The sequence below is a fragment of the Rattus rattus genome, chromosome 3 (assembly GCF_011064425.1).
Source record: "Rattus rattus isolate New Zealand chromosome 3, Rrattus_CSIRO_v1, whole genome shotgun sequence".
Taxonomy (NCBI): Eukaryota; Metazoa; Chordata; class Mammalia; order Rodentia; family Muridae; genus Rattus; species Rattus rattus.
The window spans coordinates 114518254-114533885 of record NC_046156.1 but is presented as its reverse complement, the minus strand read 5'-3'; the positions used below and the strand labels follow the sequence as shown (position 1 = coordinate 114533885).

Sequence of the window (15632 nt, the reverse complement as noted above, 5' to 3'; positions counted from 1 at the left end):
CATGGTTTTAACTAGCAGGTCTCTAATGTGTTTTTTTTTTTTTTGACAATCTGAAACGTTTTTAATAGGGGAAGATGATAATGCAGGATAAATTAGAGAAAGAAAGAAATGATGCTAAAAATGCTGTTGAAGAATACGTCTATGATTTCAGAGACAAATTGGGCACTGTCTACGAAAAGTTCATCACTCCAGAAGTAAGTCTAAAGTTGTAAGAACTGCCTGAATGTTTATCTGAAATTCCTACTATGAATTACATTTAAAAGTGTATCAAATTCGTTATTGTCAATTTTTGAGCCTACATGGAGATGATTCTTAGTTATTTTTCAAGTTGCAGAAGGATAATGAAAACATGTTTATGAATAAGGTCGGATGAATCTGGCATTGAGCTGAATAGCATCTCTTAATGACTTTTTTCTAAGAAAGGCATTTGTAATTAGTATCTCTTAAATGTATAACTTAGGACATGAATAAGCTGTCTGCAATGTTAGAAGACACAGAAAATTGGCTTTATGAAGAAGGAGAGGACCAACCTAAACAAGTTTATGTGGATAAGCTTCAGGAGTTAAAGGTTAGTAAATTGCTTTAAGGGGTTGGTGACTATTAACTGAAGCAGCTTTTGTAAAGATGATGATGTAAAAGCATTGGTATTTAGTTTGGGTCATTTTGCTTGGCATGGTGGAACACACTTTAACCTCACTGAGCTCTTGGGTTACACAGAGAAGTTGGTGTGTCTCTGTGAATGTGAGGCCAGCCTACTCTACATAGAGAGTTCAAAGACAACAGGGGGCTACACACAGAGACCCTGTCTCAAAAATAAAATAAAATTTGAAACCCAATTTTTAAATTTGTGAATTCTGTATGTAGTAGATGGTCATTGTCTTTTTCAAGTGGTTCTACACAGTTTAGCCCCATGCTTTGAAAGGATTGACAGTGGATGTTTGGTTTTGAAGAAAGTCAAGGGATAATCCTTAGTGAATGCTTTAGATAAAATGAGGGTTAAAGTAGGATGAGGGCCATGTTAACACTTTACTTTGTGGGAAGACAGAAGGGACATATTTGTCTTTGTTTATCATCCTGTAGGGGACAAATGTATTCTGTTAGAACTCTATTCATTCTTTTTAAATGTTTCTTATGTGAATAGAAATATGGCCAGCCCATTCAAATGAAGTACGTGGAGCATGAAGAGAGACCAAAAGCTTTAAATGACTTGGGGAAAAAGATCCAGCTTGTCCTGAAAGTGATAGAAGCACACAGAAACAAGGTACGGGGTAATGGTGGCAGCTGCTGCTAATGTATGGTGACAGTAGAAGTCCTCAGCTCCAACACTGCAGGTCTTACCACTTCAAGACTGGAGCATATCAAACTTACGCTTTTTACTGAAGAATACCAGTAGAGGATTCAGGACATTTAAAATCTGAGACTTTTTCAACCTTTTAGAATTTCCTGAAATCATAGCTTAAGTTTAACCCAGTTGCAAAATGCACTGTTTTCATTTTTGTGTTTCTTACATGAGAAAAGGTTTTCCCTGACTCTAAACTACCAAGCTAGGCTTCTTGCCTGATTTGTTGTTGATCTTCCATCTATCATTCATCATCCATAATCTCCTTTTTTTCTTCATACACACCCAAAAACTCTCTCCATTCTCCACTGTTTTGAAGCCTCAGGTAAGGTAATCTATGTCATGTGTCCCTTTGGATAAAGCAGTAAGTGGCTAGTCAGGCATCTAAACAGACTTGATAGAGATTACTGGTTCACATTATAATCTCCCCTATGTCCATGTCTTCATTGCCTCCATTGAATTGCAGCAGACCAGTAGATACAGGTCTATTTCAGAAAACTCAAAAGGAGTAAGACATCTTGTTGAACTTGTCCCATGAGGTCAGGTTTACTGGTCACTGCCTGATACTCAGTTAATACCAGATTTGATCATTGATGTTGACATTGCATTCATATGCTAAGGAGAGCAGCAGCAGAATCATTGAGGCATCCCATCATCCCAGAAGCTTAGATTTACCAAGCACTTAGTAAATCGTAAGCACTGTGAGTGGCTGTTTTCACACTGTTTTCCCCAGGGTATTTAATATGAACTATGAATACTGTTGTCTAAATTCAAATATTAGAAAACTCTGGGTGCTTGAGCTGGGCATGGTGGCATATGTCTTTAATCCCAGGCCTCAGGAGGTCTGCAGATAGAGCCAGATCTCTGTTAGTTCTAGGCCAGCCTGGACTACAAAGCGAGTCCTAGATAGCCAGGACTTAGAACACAGAGAAACCCTGTCTCAAAAAAACCCCAAAAATACAAAAAACAAAAAACAAAACAAAAATACCAACAACAAAAAGGAGGAGGAAGAAGAGGAGGAAGAGGAAAAGGAAGAAGAGGAGAGGAAATTGAATGCTTAAGCAGATTGTTGGATTACACATAGTAAATGATGGTAGTCAGTTACACTGAATCAGCTGGTATCAGTGTGTATATACCCTCTGTGTGTACATTTTTTTCCAATATACAATTTAATTCTTTATTTCAGAAGTAAGAATTCTGTGTGTTGAAAGAAAATTTATAATTTGGCTAGCCCAATCTTCTTATGTTCTCACAAACAGAAATATTGATAATGGAAAAGTACAGAATGAGGCAGACAGAGTATCAACCACATTTTAAATCTGGCATGGTTGGTGCTCCAATGACTTTAGTGGTCATCATGAGTGTATGGGTTTAAGATATCATCCATAGCAAACCAGACTTTATTTGATTAGGCATGCGAGTTCTAATTATGTACCAGGATGTTTTGTGGGTCCTGGACTCTAGCAAAAAGAAATTCTGGGCCTGTTTGTTCTCATATGCTTCAGTTGGAAAATCAACTGCTGGTAAAGGGGCTATTGAAAAGGTAAGGAACCTCCAGGAGCTATGTTTGAAAGAAGGCCAACCATTGAGAGAGAGAGAGAGAGAGAGAGAGAGATCAGAAAAGAATTGACGGAAGCCAGGGCTCAGAATGTATAGAAAGGAAATGTTCTTGACAACAGAACTATGAGCTAGTGAGATGGCTTCATGCATCAAGGCTGCTGAGCCTGACATTTAATCCTAAGGTCACTTGTGATGGTCAGAAACACCTGACTGCTGTAGGTTGCCCTCTGACCTTCAGATATGTGTCACTACACCCCCTTGCCCATGCCTGCCTCTCGCACACTGGGGATTGAAGAGACAATGAAGCTGCTGGGACTTAAGTCTAGGAAGGGGGGGAGCAGACTCCTGACCACAGAAGGCCTCACCCCTGCTTAACCACTGTGAAAAGGTGAGGTTTACTATGACACAGGCAGCTTGGAGGTTTTAGAGTCTAGAACCGATCTGACTTGACTTAGGTTGTGAAGCATCTGGTAATTCGTAGGCTAGAATAATACAATCAAGAAATGGTGAAAATTCGAACCAGATAGTGAAGGACCAGAAGTGATTAGAGGTTTGCATTTATCTTGCTTATAAGGTATACATATAACAGTCCAAAACTACCCCAGAGTTTTTAATATGGATGGATTGCATTTTAAATATTTTGACAAGGAGAAAACTTCAAAAAGTAGGTGATAATGTAATGAGTTTATTAAATTGTAATTGTAGAAATTTCAAACTTTACAAAGCCTCTAGTTGGTTAGATATAAGAGTTCTGGGATAAGGCTCAGGCTATAGATAATTTTTACAAAGCATATTTGATGATTAATGCAAATAAACTAGCAAATACAACTTAATCCCTGAGGCAATAAGAAACAATAAAATATAGCAGCCTAGAAGCCAAGTCCATGTGATAATGTAATTTGTAATCTTTTTTCCTTTTTTTAAAGTGATTGGATATTTTTTATTTGCATGTGAATGTTGTTCCTTCCTGGTTTCCGGCCATAAGCCCCTCTCCCATTTCCCCTTCTTCTATAAAGGGTGTTCCCCTCTCCAATCACTCCTTCCTGCCTGCCTCCCCCTCTGACATTCCCCCATACTGGGGGGTCCATTCCTGGCAGGACAAGGGCTTCTCCTCCCACTGGTGCCCAATAAGGCCAACCTCTGCTACATATGCAGCTGGAGCCATGGGTCTGTCCAAGGGTACTCTTTGTGTAGTGGTTTAGTCCCTGGGACTGGTTGGTTGGCATTGTTATTCTTAATGGGGTTGCAAGCTTCTTCAGCTCCTTCAGTCCTTTCTCTAACTCCTCCAATGAGGACCCCGTTCTCAGTTCAATGATTTGCTGCTAGCACTCACCTCTGTATTTGACATGCTCTGGAAGAGCCTCTCAGGAGACAACTATAACAGGCTCTTGTACCATGCACTTCTTGGCTTCATCAATATTGTCTAGTTTTGGGTATTATCTTGCTTATAAGGTATGCTTGCTTACATGTATATATGGGCTGTATCCCCAGGTGGGGCAACTCTGAATGGCCATTCCTTCAGTCTCTGCTCTGAACTCCATATCCTCCTATGAATATTTTTGTTCCCCTTCTAAGAAAGACTGAAGGACAACACTTGGTCATCCTTCTTGAGCTTCATGTGGCCTGTGGATTATATCTTGGGCAGTTCAGATTTGGGGGCTAATATCCACTTAGCAATGAGTGCATACCACATGTGTTTTTGATTGGGTTACCTCACTCAGGGATGACATTTCTAGAAAGATATTGTGTAAATTTGGTTTGTCATGGAATATCTTGGTTTTTCCATCTATGTTAATTGAGAGTTTTGCTGAATACAGTAACTTGGGCTGACATTTGTGTTCTCTTAGGGTCTGTATGACATCTGTCCAGGATCTTCTGGCTTTCATAGTCTCTGGTGAGAAGTCTGGTGTAATTCTTATAGGTCTGCCTTTATATGTCACTTGACCTTTTTCCCTTACTGCTTTTAATATTCTTTCTTTGTTTTATGCATTTGGTGTTTTGACTATCATGTGACATGTGATGGGAGGAATTTCTTTTCTGGTCCAATCTATTTGGAGTTCTGTAGGCTTCTTGTATGTTTATGGGCATCTCTTTCTTTAGGTTAGGGAAGTTTTCTTCTATAATTTTGTTAAAGATATTTACTGGCCCTTTCGTTGGGAGTCTTCACCCTCTTTATACCTGTTATCCTTAGGTTTGATCTTCACATTGTGTCCTGGATTTCCTGGATTTTTGGGGCTAGAGCTTTTTTGCATTTTACATTATCTTTGGAGGGTTGAGTCGGTGATTTCTGGTGTCTTCTGCCCCTAAGATTCTCTCTTCTATCTCTTGTACTCTGTTGGTGATGCTTGCATTATGTCCCCTGATCTCCTTCCTAGGTTTTCTATCTCCCACAGTTGTCTCTCTTTTTTTCTTCATTTATTGTTTCTATTTCCATTTTTAAATCCTGTATGGTTTTGTCCAGTTCCTTCACCTTTGATTCTTTCTGTAATTCTTTAATGGATTTTGTGTTTCCTCTTTAAGGGCTTCTACTTGTTTACCTGTGTTATATTTTTAAAGGGAGTTATTTATGTCTTTAAAGTCCTCTATCTTCACCATGAGATGTGATTTAAATCCAAATCTTGCTTTTCCAATGTGTTGGGACATCAGTATTTGCTTTGGTGGAAGAACTGGGCTCTAATGATGCCAAGAAGTCTTGATTTCTGTTGCTTAGGTTCCTGCGCTTGCCTCTGGCCATCAGGTTGTCTCTCTGTTAGCTTGTCTTGCTGTCTCTGACAGTGGCTTGACCCTCTGTAGTCCTGTGTGCCAGCACTCCCATAGACCTATTTTCTTTCATCCGATTCTGAGAACAGAGAGCTGCTCCTGGGTTTGTGTGTCCTGAAGCCTCCAGAGAGGTGGCTTGGAGCAGAAAGTTGGTCTTACCTCTACTCTCAGGTGTTGTCAGCTCTCTAGGCAAATGACTTTCAGCTCTGGGCTCAAAGAAACCCGGAAGGGTCCTGCCCCTCTCTGCTCTGGGTGCCCATATCCAGAGGGCACTAGGCAGGTTCCTTTGGGCCAGGAATGTGGGCAGAAGTGGTTGTCTCCTCTGAGCTCTCAGAATTGTCAGCACTTTGAGAGTCCAGCTCCCCTCCCCCATGGGATTTGGGTAGAGAGAGCTGTGGGACATTATTTGCAATCTTATAAAGAAATCTTGAATGTCTGAAAAAGCTTTTAACAGTTTTGAAAATGGCCCTTCCTGGTCCCTGCTTTTTTAACTTGGGGGCTTAAACTCAATGCTTTAAGAGGCTAAGGCTGAAGATAAGGATAAACATAGAGGTAGCTAGGGTGAGACCCTTTCTGAAAACACATAGGGGGAAAATAAAGACATTAAAAGAAGTTTGTTTTAATAAAAACATTCTAATTAGCATATACAGTATAATTTCATTCTGTCTTTTTCAAAGGAATTTGTTTGGGTTTATCCCTGCACCTTCTGCTTCCTCCTGCATCATGCTTTCCTGTCATGATTGCCCGCCCTCACTGTGCTTTCATGCCATGTGTGTTCTCTTACCCTCTTCCCTTCCTCAACACTTTCCCTTCCTGTTCATCCTGTTTTCTAGGCTGCCAATAATCCTTATCAGGAAATTTTCTTGAGTTCGTATTATGTTGCTGCTTCTCTCTGCTCTTTTGGGTACTCATGTAACCTGGCTTTGGGAGTGGTTTCCTAGATGTAGACACTGTGTTGTTTAGACAGAATTCCATTGTCTTTTTTTTTAAATCAAGAATGCACCACCTAGTTTTATGGTATGTTCAAGAATTTTCTTTCTCCCTCATTATATATCTGTGCACTTATTTTCGCCTTAATCTGTATAAATTCTACTCCATCCTAGCCTCTCTTGCCTAATACACAGCCTCCAATAGTAGTTCTTTCCAAAGCTAACTTCTGAGAGTCCTTTGCAAGTCTGCACTGATTTTTACATTTTACCCTAAATAGTCTCTTTGTTTTTGTCATCTCATATGTGGCATTTTACACGAATATAAATGAAGTATGTCATAAGTAAGAATATAAAATATTTTAGGGAGAAATTATCAACAAACCATTGCTTACTAAAAGTCAGTTACTTTTCTCTTTTACCATTTTATTTATTTTAATAGGATGAAAGATGATCCATCTGGATCCTGCTGAATGGAAAAAAGTTGGAAAAGTACATCAGTGACTCCATGAACTGGCTAAACAGTAAGATGAGCAACAGAATAAATTGTCTTACTCAAAGATCCCGTGGTAAAAGTGTCAGAAATAGTTACAAAGTCAAGGTAAGCAACTCAAACTCCATTGAAAACACACCCATTGATGACCTTGAGGACAGCAGGGTCACGTGGCTCATGGGAGAGTGGGGGGGAGAGCTCATGATGGTTGATTCTCAGCTGTCCCTTTCCAGGTGGGTTCAAGGACAGCTCAGGTAGTCAGTTTTGCCTAGCAGGCACCCTGCATCCTGCTGAGCTGCCTCCAGTGCCAAACTTCCTCCTTAATTAGTGTGAGCACTAAAAACACATTTAAGGACTGAAAATTAACGGATGTCACCTCTGAGAAATAATCAACTGACAGAGGAACAATTTAGCCAGACTTGGCTTTGCTGACTAACTCTAGGTTTTATGGAGTTAACTCCTTTTCAAAGCTGCACACATGCTGGATTTTAAGTTCTGGAAGTAATACAGAATGAAATAGCAATGTGATCACCTACATATCCAGAGGCCTTGAGACTTTAACAACTTGGTTGCATTAGGTCTGTCTTTGGAGTGTGAAATCCTCCACTGTGAAATCCTGTTTGTAATTGTATATATCTCAGATAAACGTTGAATTTTAATAAATGTTAATAATAAACATGTCAAAAGGTATGAACATAGCAGCAAAACTGTGCAAATGGTAGGTGAAAACTCTGAGCTAGAGGGGCTGACAAAGAAGTGTGTCCCTAGTCACGAGAATGCAGGTGGCTTTTGCCATTTGCTGTGCTCATGTTTCCCTAAAGCTTGGCACATAGTTAGAAGGATGTGGAACAGTGGTACTCTCCCTCACCAATTTATACCTGTACAGTTTCCTGGAACATTGTGTCAGAGCATACACACATATATGCCAGGGTGGTGTATACTGTTGCCCAAAACTCCAAGTTAAGAAATTGCATAAATCGAAGAATTGCTGTATGTGTGATATAGCTATCAAAATATATTTTTATTATAGACATTACAACATATTGTACAAAGGGTATGAAATATAATAAAATCCTTTCCTAGGCGCTAAACACAGCTCTCACTTGAAAGGAAATAAGGACATAATTCATTGTGAACAACCTATAAGTGATCTTGGACATGAGGTCAGCTCCCAGCACCCACATGGATGCTCACAGCTTTGTCACTCCCGTTCCAGAGACTGTGACACACACACACAGACATGCAGGCAGGCAAAACACCAGTGCACATGAAATTAAAAATCAAATTCACATTTTTTTAAGTAAGTACAGTAGCTGGGTGAGTGGTAGTGTCTCACACCTTTAATCCCAGCCCTCTGAAGGGAAAGGTGGGTGAATCTCTGAGTTCCAAACCAGCTTGGTCTACACAGTGAGTTCGGGATAACCAGAGCTACACAAAGAAACTCTGACTCAAGAAACAAAACAAGGCAAAAGAGTACAGTAATAAAATTGCCTTTAAATATAGTGACATATTCAAATGTATGAGGATGCATGAGAGATTAGAGAAGACCAACAAATATCTAAGTGTTTGTGTAGCGTATTTGACATGGCTCATTGTTTTCTGTCTTCCAGGAACTGGATAATTTCTGTAACCCCATGGTTTATAAGCCCAAACCAAAAAGTAGAAGCTCGAAAGATAAAACAGCTAGTAGTGAGCACAATGGATCCAATGGAGCGGACAGAATGGTTCAGAGACCAGCCCAGATCCACCCAAAGGAAGCTCCCAGCACACCGACTCTGGAGAGATGGAAGTGGACTAGGTTCCATGTAATTCAACAGGGGTTAACCACAGGGTCCATCCATCCTTATGCCTGGTACACACAACATATGTTCAGTTGTTCTTAACTACTTTTGTCATTTGTTTTTTGGAGTAGTTTCGAAAAGTGTCTATATTGAGTGCATATTGATGTCCATTGCTGCTGTGAAGCTTTAGCTGAATATAGGCGATACAAATCAGTTTGAGCTCTCCTTACATACTTTGTGTCCAGTATGCAGGACTAGCTATGTGCTCGGCAACCACCCACTGTAGCCACAGCTTCTGCTTGCACAGCCCTCAGCTTCTGTGGCTGCAGGAACAGGATGCTGCATTGCTCTCTTTTTGTTGCAGAGGCAGGGTTAACTGCATTATTGTTGTGGCTACAAACTGAAGATAATGTGGTTTAGAGCCACCAGCACTGACCCTTTCCTAGTTCCCTAATGCTATCACTTAAATATTAAAACAAACAGGAGGTTCTGACATCCTAGAACATCTCACTGATGATCGCCATAAGAATCCAGTTTGTCATCACATAAATGATCAAGAAATGGCCTCAGAAGAGGACTGGTATGGTTTGAGTTGGAATAACACCAGCATTTGCTGCTTTTGTTAGTAGCATGGATTTATGTTTCACTCCTCGAGTAACTCTTCATTTGAAACTGTTGATCTACTTGTCAAGATAGCTGCTGTCCACACTTGTCCACACTAATGCTAAAGCACTGTTGACCTGCTGGGTGTGCATCTGTGATGCTGACCTTGGTTCAGATTTTATAGTTGTGTTGCTTTTCTTAATTGCTTTTTGTTAATAATACCTTAATCTGGGGTAGGGAGGCGTTTGCTGATACTTGCATTATATATACCTATCACTGATTCCAATAACAATCAATAGATGACACTATTAAATAAGCGAGCTAATTCCTTGAAAGGTACCTGTACCAAGTCTTGGAAATAAATACTTGTAATAATAATGTGTTACATCAGTAGGTAAAATACATAATGTTATGAGTGTAATATGATATAATGTGATTAAATTATAGTTCCTGCTGTTAAATTGCCTTTTGGCTTGGCTCCAGGGTTGGTGCTTCTTAAATGGGGAAAGGCACAGTGAACTTCCAGCCATCTTAAGGACCTGGCCTGTGCTTTATCTGAACTGAAATCCCCACCATTCAGTTGTGTTTAGGCCTTGGAACTGTCTTATTTAACCGTGGGGAAGGCTGGAGTGATACTTCAGTCTTCAAGGACAAAACAGGACAGAATGCACAGCAGGCCATTGTGTTCTTAGTGCTGTTCACTGAAGATTGACTTCAGGTACAAATTTTTCCAGAGGCTCTTTGTTATTTTCCCCAAGCTAAATCTTTATAATATTAAACTCAATACTGACTTTTTTCTTAAGTAGCTAAAAAGACCGAGGTATACTATCTTTGGGATAGCCATTTCACCAAATGAGTTCTCTAATAGAATTTTGTTCCTACAATGTAGTCTTAGAAGTTACGCATTACAAACATTTTAAATGATTCGTCTTAGTGCCCGGGTTATTTTCTCAGTAAAATACCTAAGCTTAAGTGATCTACTTTATATTAATTGAGTTTTCAGAGATATTCCTTCCTAATTTATTCACTTCCATTTCCTCATTAGCAGTAGCAAATGGATACAGACATGAGCAGATTTCTTAATTACCCTCTTCACTGAGCGTACACACAATCATTCACAGAAGAGGAGCTGAACGAACTCTTTAAAGTATCAATGGAAAATCAGTTCATATACTTAAAGCTGTATGCATTTAGCCAGAAGGGACACACACACACACACACACACACACACACACACACACACACACACACACAAAGAGTGCATTCAGATATATGTCCTCCAGAGGCCAGAGTGTATCACCAAAGACAGGCAGAAACATTGCTGAAACGCTGACCTCAGGGCAGATAACCACATTCAACTTAGGACACTTGGGCTCTATTTCAGACAGCTTATTTAAAAAAGCAGAGGGTAACAGCCTTTCAAAGATCACACGCCCTCGGGCCTTACCACTGTGTTCAAACTCCACAGTACTGAAACTCTGTCAAACAGCCTACGGCAAGAGCTGTACTGCATGCGGTAAAATGATACAAAACAAACACTCCTGTGTTTGGAGAACAAACTCATTAGCAGAAGAAACACCGGACCATACACACCCGGAGGACATTAGGGCTTCACCCAGGCCAGCAACTGTGGAAGAGAAGAGTCATTCCCAGACAGGGGAGGAAAGTAGTTTTATGTATTTTTATTAGCATAACTATTAGCATTCTATTAAGTGAGTAAGGGCTGATGAGACCTCTTGTTTTACAGAAATACCTGCATTAAGTGAGTAATAAAAATGACCACAGTTTAAACTCTAAATGGCACTTCCCCCCTTCATTAATGTTTTCAGCCTTTTGTCTTTCTTTTCAGAATCTTGTTTCACACCGACAGAAACTAACACTATCAAAGATTGCAATGCCCAGGCCTTTGCAGTGGAAGTCTGGGAATGTAGAATTGGTTAAGAAGTGTGTTTAAGATCAATACATGGGAGAGCTGGAAAAGAAGCAGGCTCTGTAGAAGACGCCAGGAGTCGTGGGACATGCCACAAAGTCTGGCAGATGTCTGGGTATAGCATAGTGTTCACAGGAGAGCCCGCATCTCCCCATCATGGCCTGTCATTCTGCAATCAGTCCTTACGAGCAGACATGCACACTGAGAGAGGCAGCGTTCTGCAAGTATGGGATCACCTAGAAGATGGCAGCTGAGAACATTTGTGTACTGTCATAATTCCTGGCCTTGGGAATCAAGTCTTGACTCCAGTGGGATTATGTGGATGGTACAAGAACAGATGTAAAACCTGTAGATACCAAGACCAACCAGGTTGACACCCATAACGTTTATTTGTGGATTATTATGTCGTTGTAACTCGGTGGGAGGCATCTGTACATTTATCAATATTGAATTGAAAATGCTTGAAAATTCATTCTCTGTGCTTTCATGCATGCATGTGTTCCTCATGTACAGGTATCCAAGGAGATCACTGGAGGACATCAAATTCTCTGGAGCTAGAGTTACAAGCCATGGAGAATGCCTACGCACTGGCCCGAGGAAGCAAACTGGGGTTGTATAGTAGAGGAACATGGCATCCTAACTCCCAAGCCTTCTCTTCAGCACTAAATGTTCTATCATTTCCTGTCAATTTACATGAATTGTTCAAAATTTCATCCAGGACTAGGTTGGGTTCTTTTTTTTAAGGGATTTGGGGAAATATCTGTGCTCTAGTCAAGTGGGATCTTTCCAAGAACACTCAACTATAAATGAAAGGATTTTGTTTGTATTATTAAAGCGTGGTAATATTATAATAGCAATAATAATTTTTTTTTGGAATGCTCATTTCTGAGCTGATGGTTGTGCTTGGGTGTAATTTAGGCTATCCTGTGCATTCGACTGTGAACCACATACAGAAATTTAAATAATGGTGATTTTTGTTTGAAGCAGCCACAGGAGGTCAGAGATTTATAGGAAAGAGAATGGCACCTCACTAAGAACAAACCTATTATTTACACCCAGCATTCTCTTCCTCTGGTGACTCACGTAGTAATTAAACTGTGAACCATACACTTACTCCTGAGGCAGAATCATGGGACATCTCACACAGCATGATGGAGTAACAGCAGTTCTTTCTCAGGGTGCATAGCCAGCCTAACAGTCACTGCTGCAAGGTAGACACGCTGCAGGACGGTCCAGTTGCTAAGATGACTCAGTGCCTGCTAACTTTTTATGGTCATCCTAGATTGAAACAGCGACCATCACAAGAGAACACTTCAGATATGAATTTGTGAATTCATAATAACCGCATAACACTATCTAGGAAATGAATTTTCAAGGGAAAAGAAGTCTTCATTCAGCAAATAATTCCCTGATTCATTAAAGAGATTCAGGCCATTCTAACGGCCACCGCAGCATGAGGATCTCACTTATAGATTATACAGATGAGTGTCTTGCTTACCATGGTCATAGAAAACATGACTTCATAAAAAAATTGAGAGTTTCTTGAGGGGAGAACAAAAGTATTTGTGTTTAATATGGGCACATGTGGCACACGTGACGGTGTGTGTGTGTGTGTGTGTGTGTGTGTGTGTGTGTGTGTGTGTGTGTGTGTGTGTGTGTAGGGCAGTATTATGCATGATCTGAAAAATTATTGGATTTGGACCTGATAACCTGTTCATGCAGAACCGTGGAAGCATGAGGAGCACAGAAGTAATCCAACACTCCTCATGGATGTGTTAATACTGGCAGATTGCTTACCTCGATTCACAGAGACTCTGCACTTGTCTTAGTGTGACAAGAAAATACAATGATAAGGAAAAACATAAATAACAAGGCACAGTATTTCAATACTGACTAAAAGGCTAGATAAGAATTCAGACGAATGGTTTAGATGCACATGTGGCAGATGGAGTTGATCTGTCTGTGGGAGCTGAGAGTAGTTATGGTCTAACATGATTATTGGAGATCTCTGTTCCACATGGAGAGGAGCTATTGCTTGAGGTGTTTGGGAAAGATCATTTTCTCCATTATTAGAGAGGAGCATGAGGTAGCCCCACCACTAGGCTCTAAGTTCTTCTCGCGTGGCTGGTGTGGAACCTGCACCATCATCGTGTGTACTTTCTCTATCAAGGGTGGCGTGGACTTTCTCCACCACCCACGTGTGAACCTTCTCTCTAACACTGGTGTGCACTCGAACCTCATCCCTTAATTCTCCATCCTCCTTCCTTCTTTTCTCTGTGATTATCGCTACATCAAATATATTTGAAGATGGATGGGCCAATCCATAAAGCTAAACTGAACGAGTTTCTATTATTTCTTTTATGCTCTTTACATTAACCACACAGACGTCCAAATGCCCTACCATATTAACCTATTGAGATAACAAATGAGAGGATATAGGATAAACTAAAGGCGACTTTGATTTGTAAGGTATATCACTTTCTAAGTGGCTCTGCCATCAATTCCTTTTGTGGTATCTAGTTATGAAATGCATGTATGCATCTGCGATAAGTTCATGGACCGTGTCTCACTTAGAAGCTTTCAAATCGAGGACCCAGACGTATCAGTGAGCAGAACACGCTGGATTGCTTCCTTGGCCCACTGCCAAAAACTTTCCACAGTTACACGGATATTCTGCATGGAGCTAATAACTCGGGATTATTGACATTTTCAAAACTCATTTGGAAAACATGGCCACAAAATGTCACTGATTAGCTGGCAAGAGAGGCCTGTTGCCATGGAAGCAACCAGCAGGGCCTACGTGCACCCAACCCCGTTATTCCTTTATGCTTACAACGCCTTCATGACAACCTGCCATGCCCCCTGCATCAAATTGGGACAACTGGACCTGACTATAACACTAACACAAAGTGACTTTAAAATGCAGTTGTTTTGACTGTGATTGCTAAATGAGCCAATATTAATACTTGTTTCCATCCAGAAGATCAAGATATCTACCGCATGTGCGATTGTTCCTTCTTTTTATGTACATCATTTCCTTAAATGCCTGGAAGCTCTGAGGCAGGGTTGTGATAGTTGGTGCTTGGGGTAAGATCTTCAAGTAGAGTCCGTGGATCAATGACTTAACTTCATGGATGAAGGCAGAGAATACAGGAGATCAACAGTGTAAAAGTTCTCCAGCTTTTAAGTGCTTTGAAGGAAATTAAAACAATTGAAAAAATTAGTGATGGGTGATGTGATAATATGTGTTTGTGGCTTAAAATTGAATGTCCTTCTGAGAAGACATTATTTAATAGTTGAGTATTAAGAAAGCAGGTAAACAAGATTGAAAATGAAGAATTAAAAGAGCAAAGATAGTATATAACTCAGGATACCATTAACGCCTACTGAAGATATGGACCAGCATACAAAGGAAAGGGCCAGAGAAACAGGTTATTCATTGAGACAGTGACCTGTCCTAGGGTCCTGGCCACAGGGGAAGAAAAGACTCATGTTTTGAAAAGGTCTGAAACAAGCAAAGTTTTGATAGATGAATCACATTGATGTTCTGTCCAAGTTTATAGAAACATGGAAAGCCCAGGGAGTGACAACATGACACCGGGGACTCTAGCATAAATTAGGGCAAAGACAAAACATCCTACAGACCATTTTCCCAACCAGGAGAGCACACCCTTCACAGATGTATGCACCCCTGCCCTGCTTATTTCCTGAGCATTAGTACACATAGAATTAGAGTGGAGACCTGTTGATTATCTCCTAGAAAGAAGAAAGGGAAGAAGAGACTGATCAGGCTTTTGGCTATTTAGCCTTTTACTGGTTTGGAGGAGGCTTTCTTTTTTCTTTTCAGAGGGTTTGTTTTATCATCTCTTGCCAAGCTAACACGGCCTGGTGAGTTAGTTCGTTCTTTCCTCATCTTTTCATCTTGAAACTATAGATCTGTTCTAGACTTAATGAATTTGTGCTTACAGAATGGGGAAATGAAAAGTGAAAGCAGTTCAGGCTGCCTTGAACTTGATGCCCTGCCTCCCAAGTTGCCTGGTTACAGTGCCACCGCATCATTCTCATGTCTGCACTTGGAAGTTTTGGAACACAACTTTCACTATTTTGGTAGAAAGCTCTTCAAAATTTTTATCATAAGCAAAAATGTAATCTGACTATTATGTATAAGATGATTCTTTTATCTCATTAAGAGACTTCCAAAATCCATTTGGAGGTTTGTTTTGCAGACCCCAGAAATGTC

The 15632-nt window shown here is 40.3% G+C and overlaps 1 protein-coding gene across 1 annotated transcript in view; it reads left to right on the top strand.

Annotated features, from left to right (window-relative positions):
• Positions 1-9053, top strand: part of LOC116895891 (heat shock 70 kDa protein 4L-like) — a 30573-nt gene extending 21520 nt beyond the window's left edge. The window contains exons 11-14 of the mRNA XM_032896980.1: positions 69-194; positions 461-568; positions 1142-1261; positions 8799-9053. Coding sequence (XP_032752871.1) covers positions 69-194; positions 461-568; positions 1142-1261; positions 8799-8876 — 432 coding nt within the window. The 3' untranslated portion in view covers positions 8877-9053. The remainder of the gene's footprint in view (positions 1-68; positions 195-460; positions 569-1141; positions 1262-8798) is intronic.
• The last annotated feature ends 6579 nt before the right edge of the window (positions 9054-15632 follow it).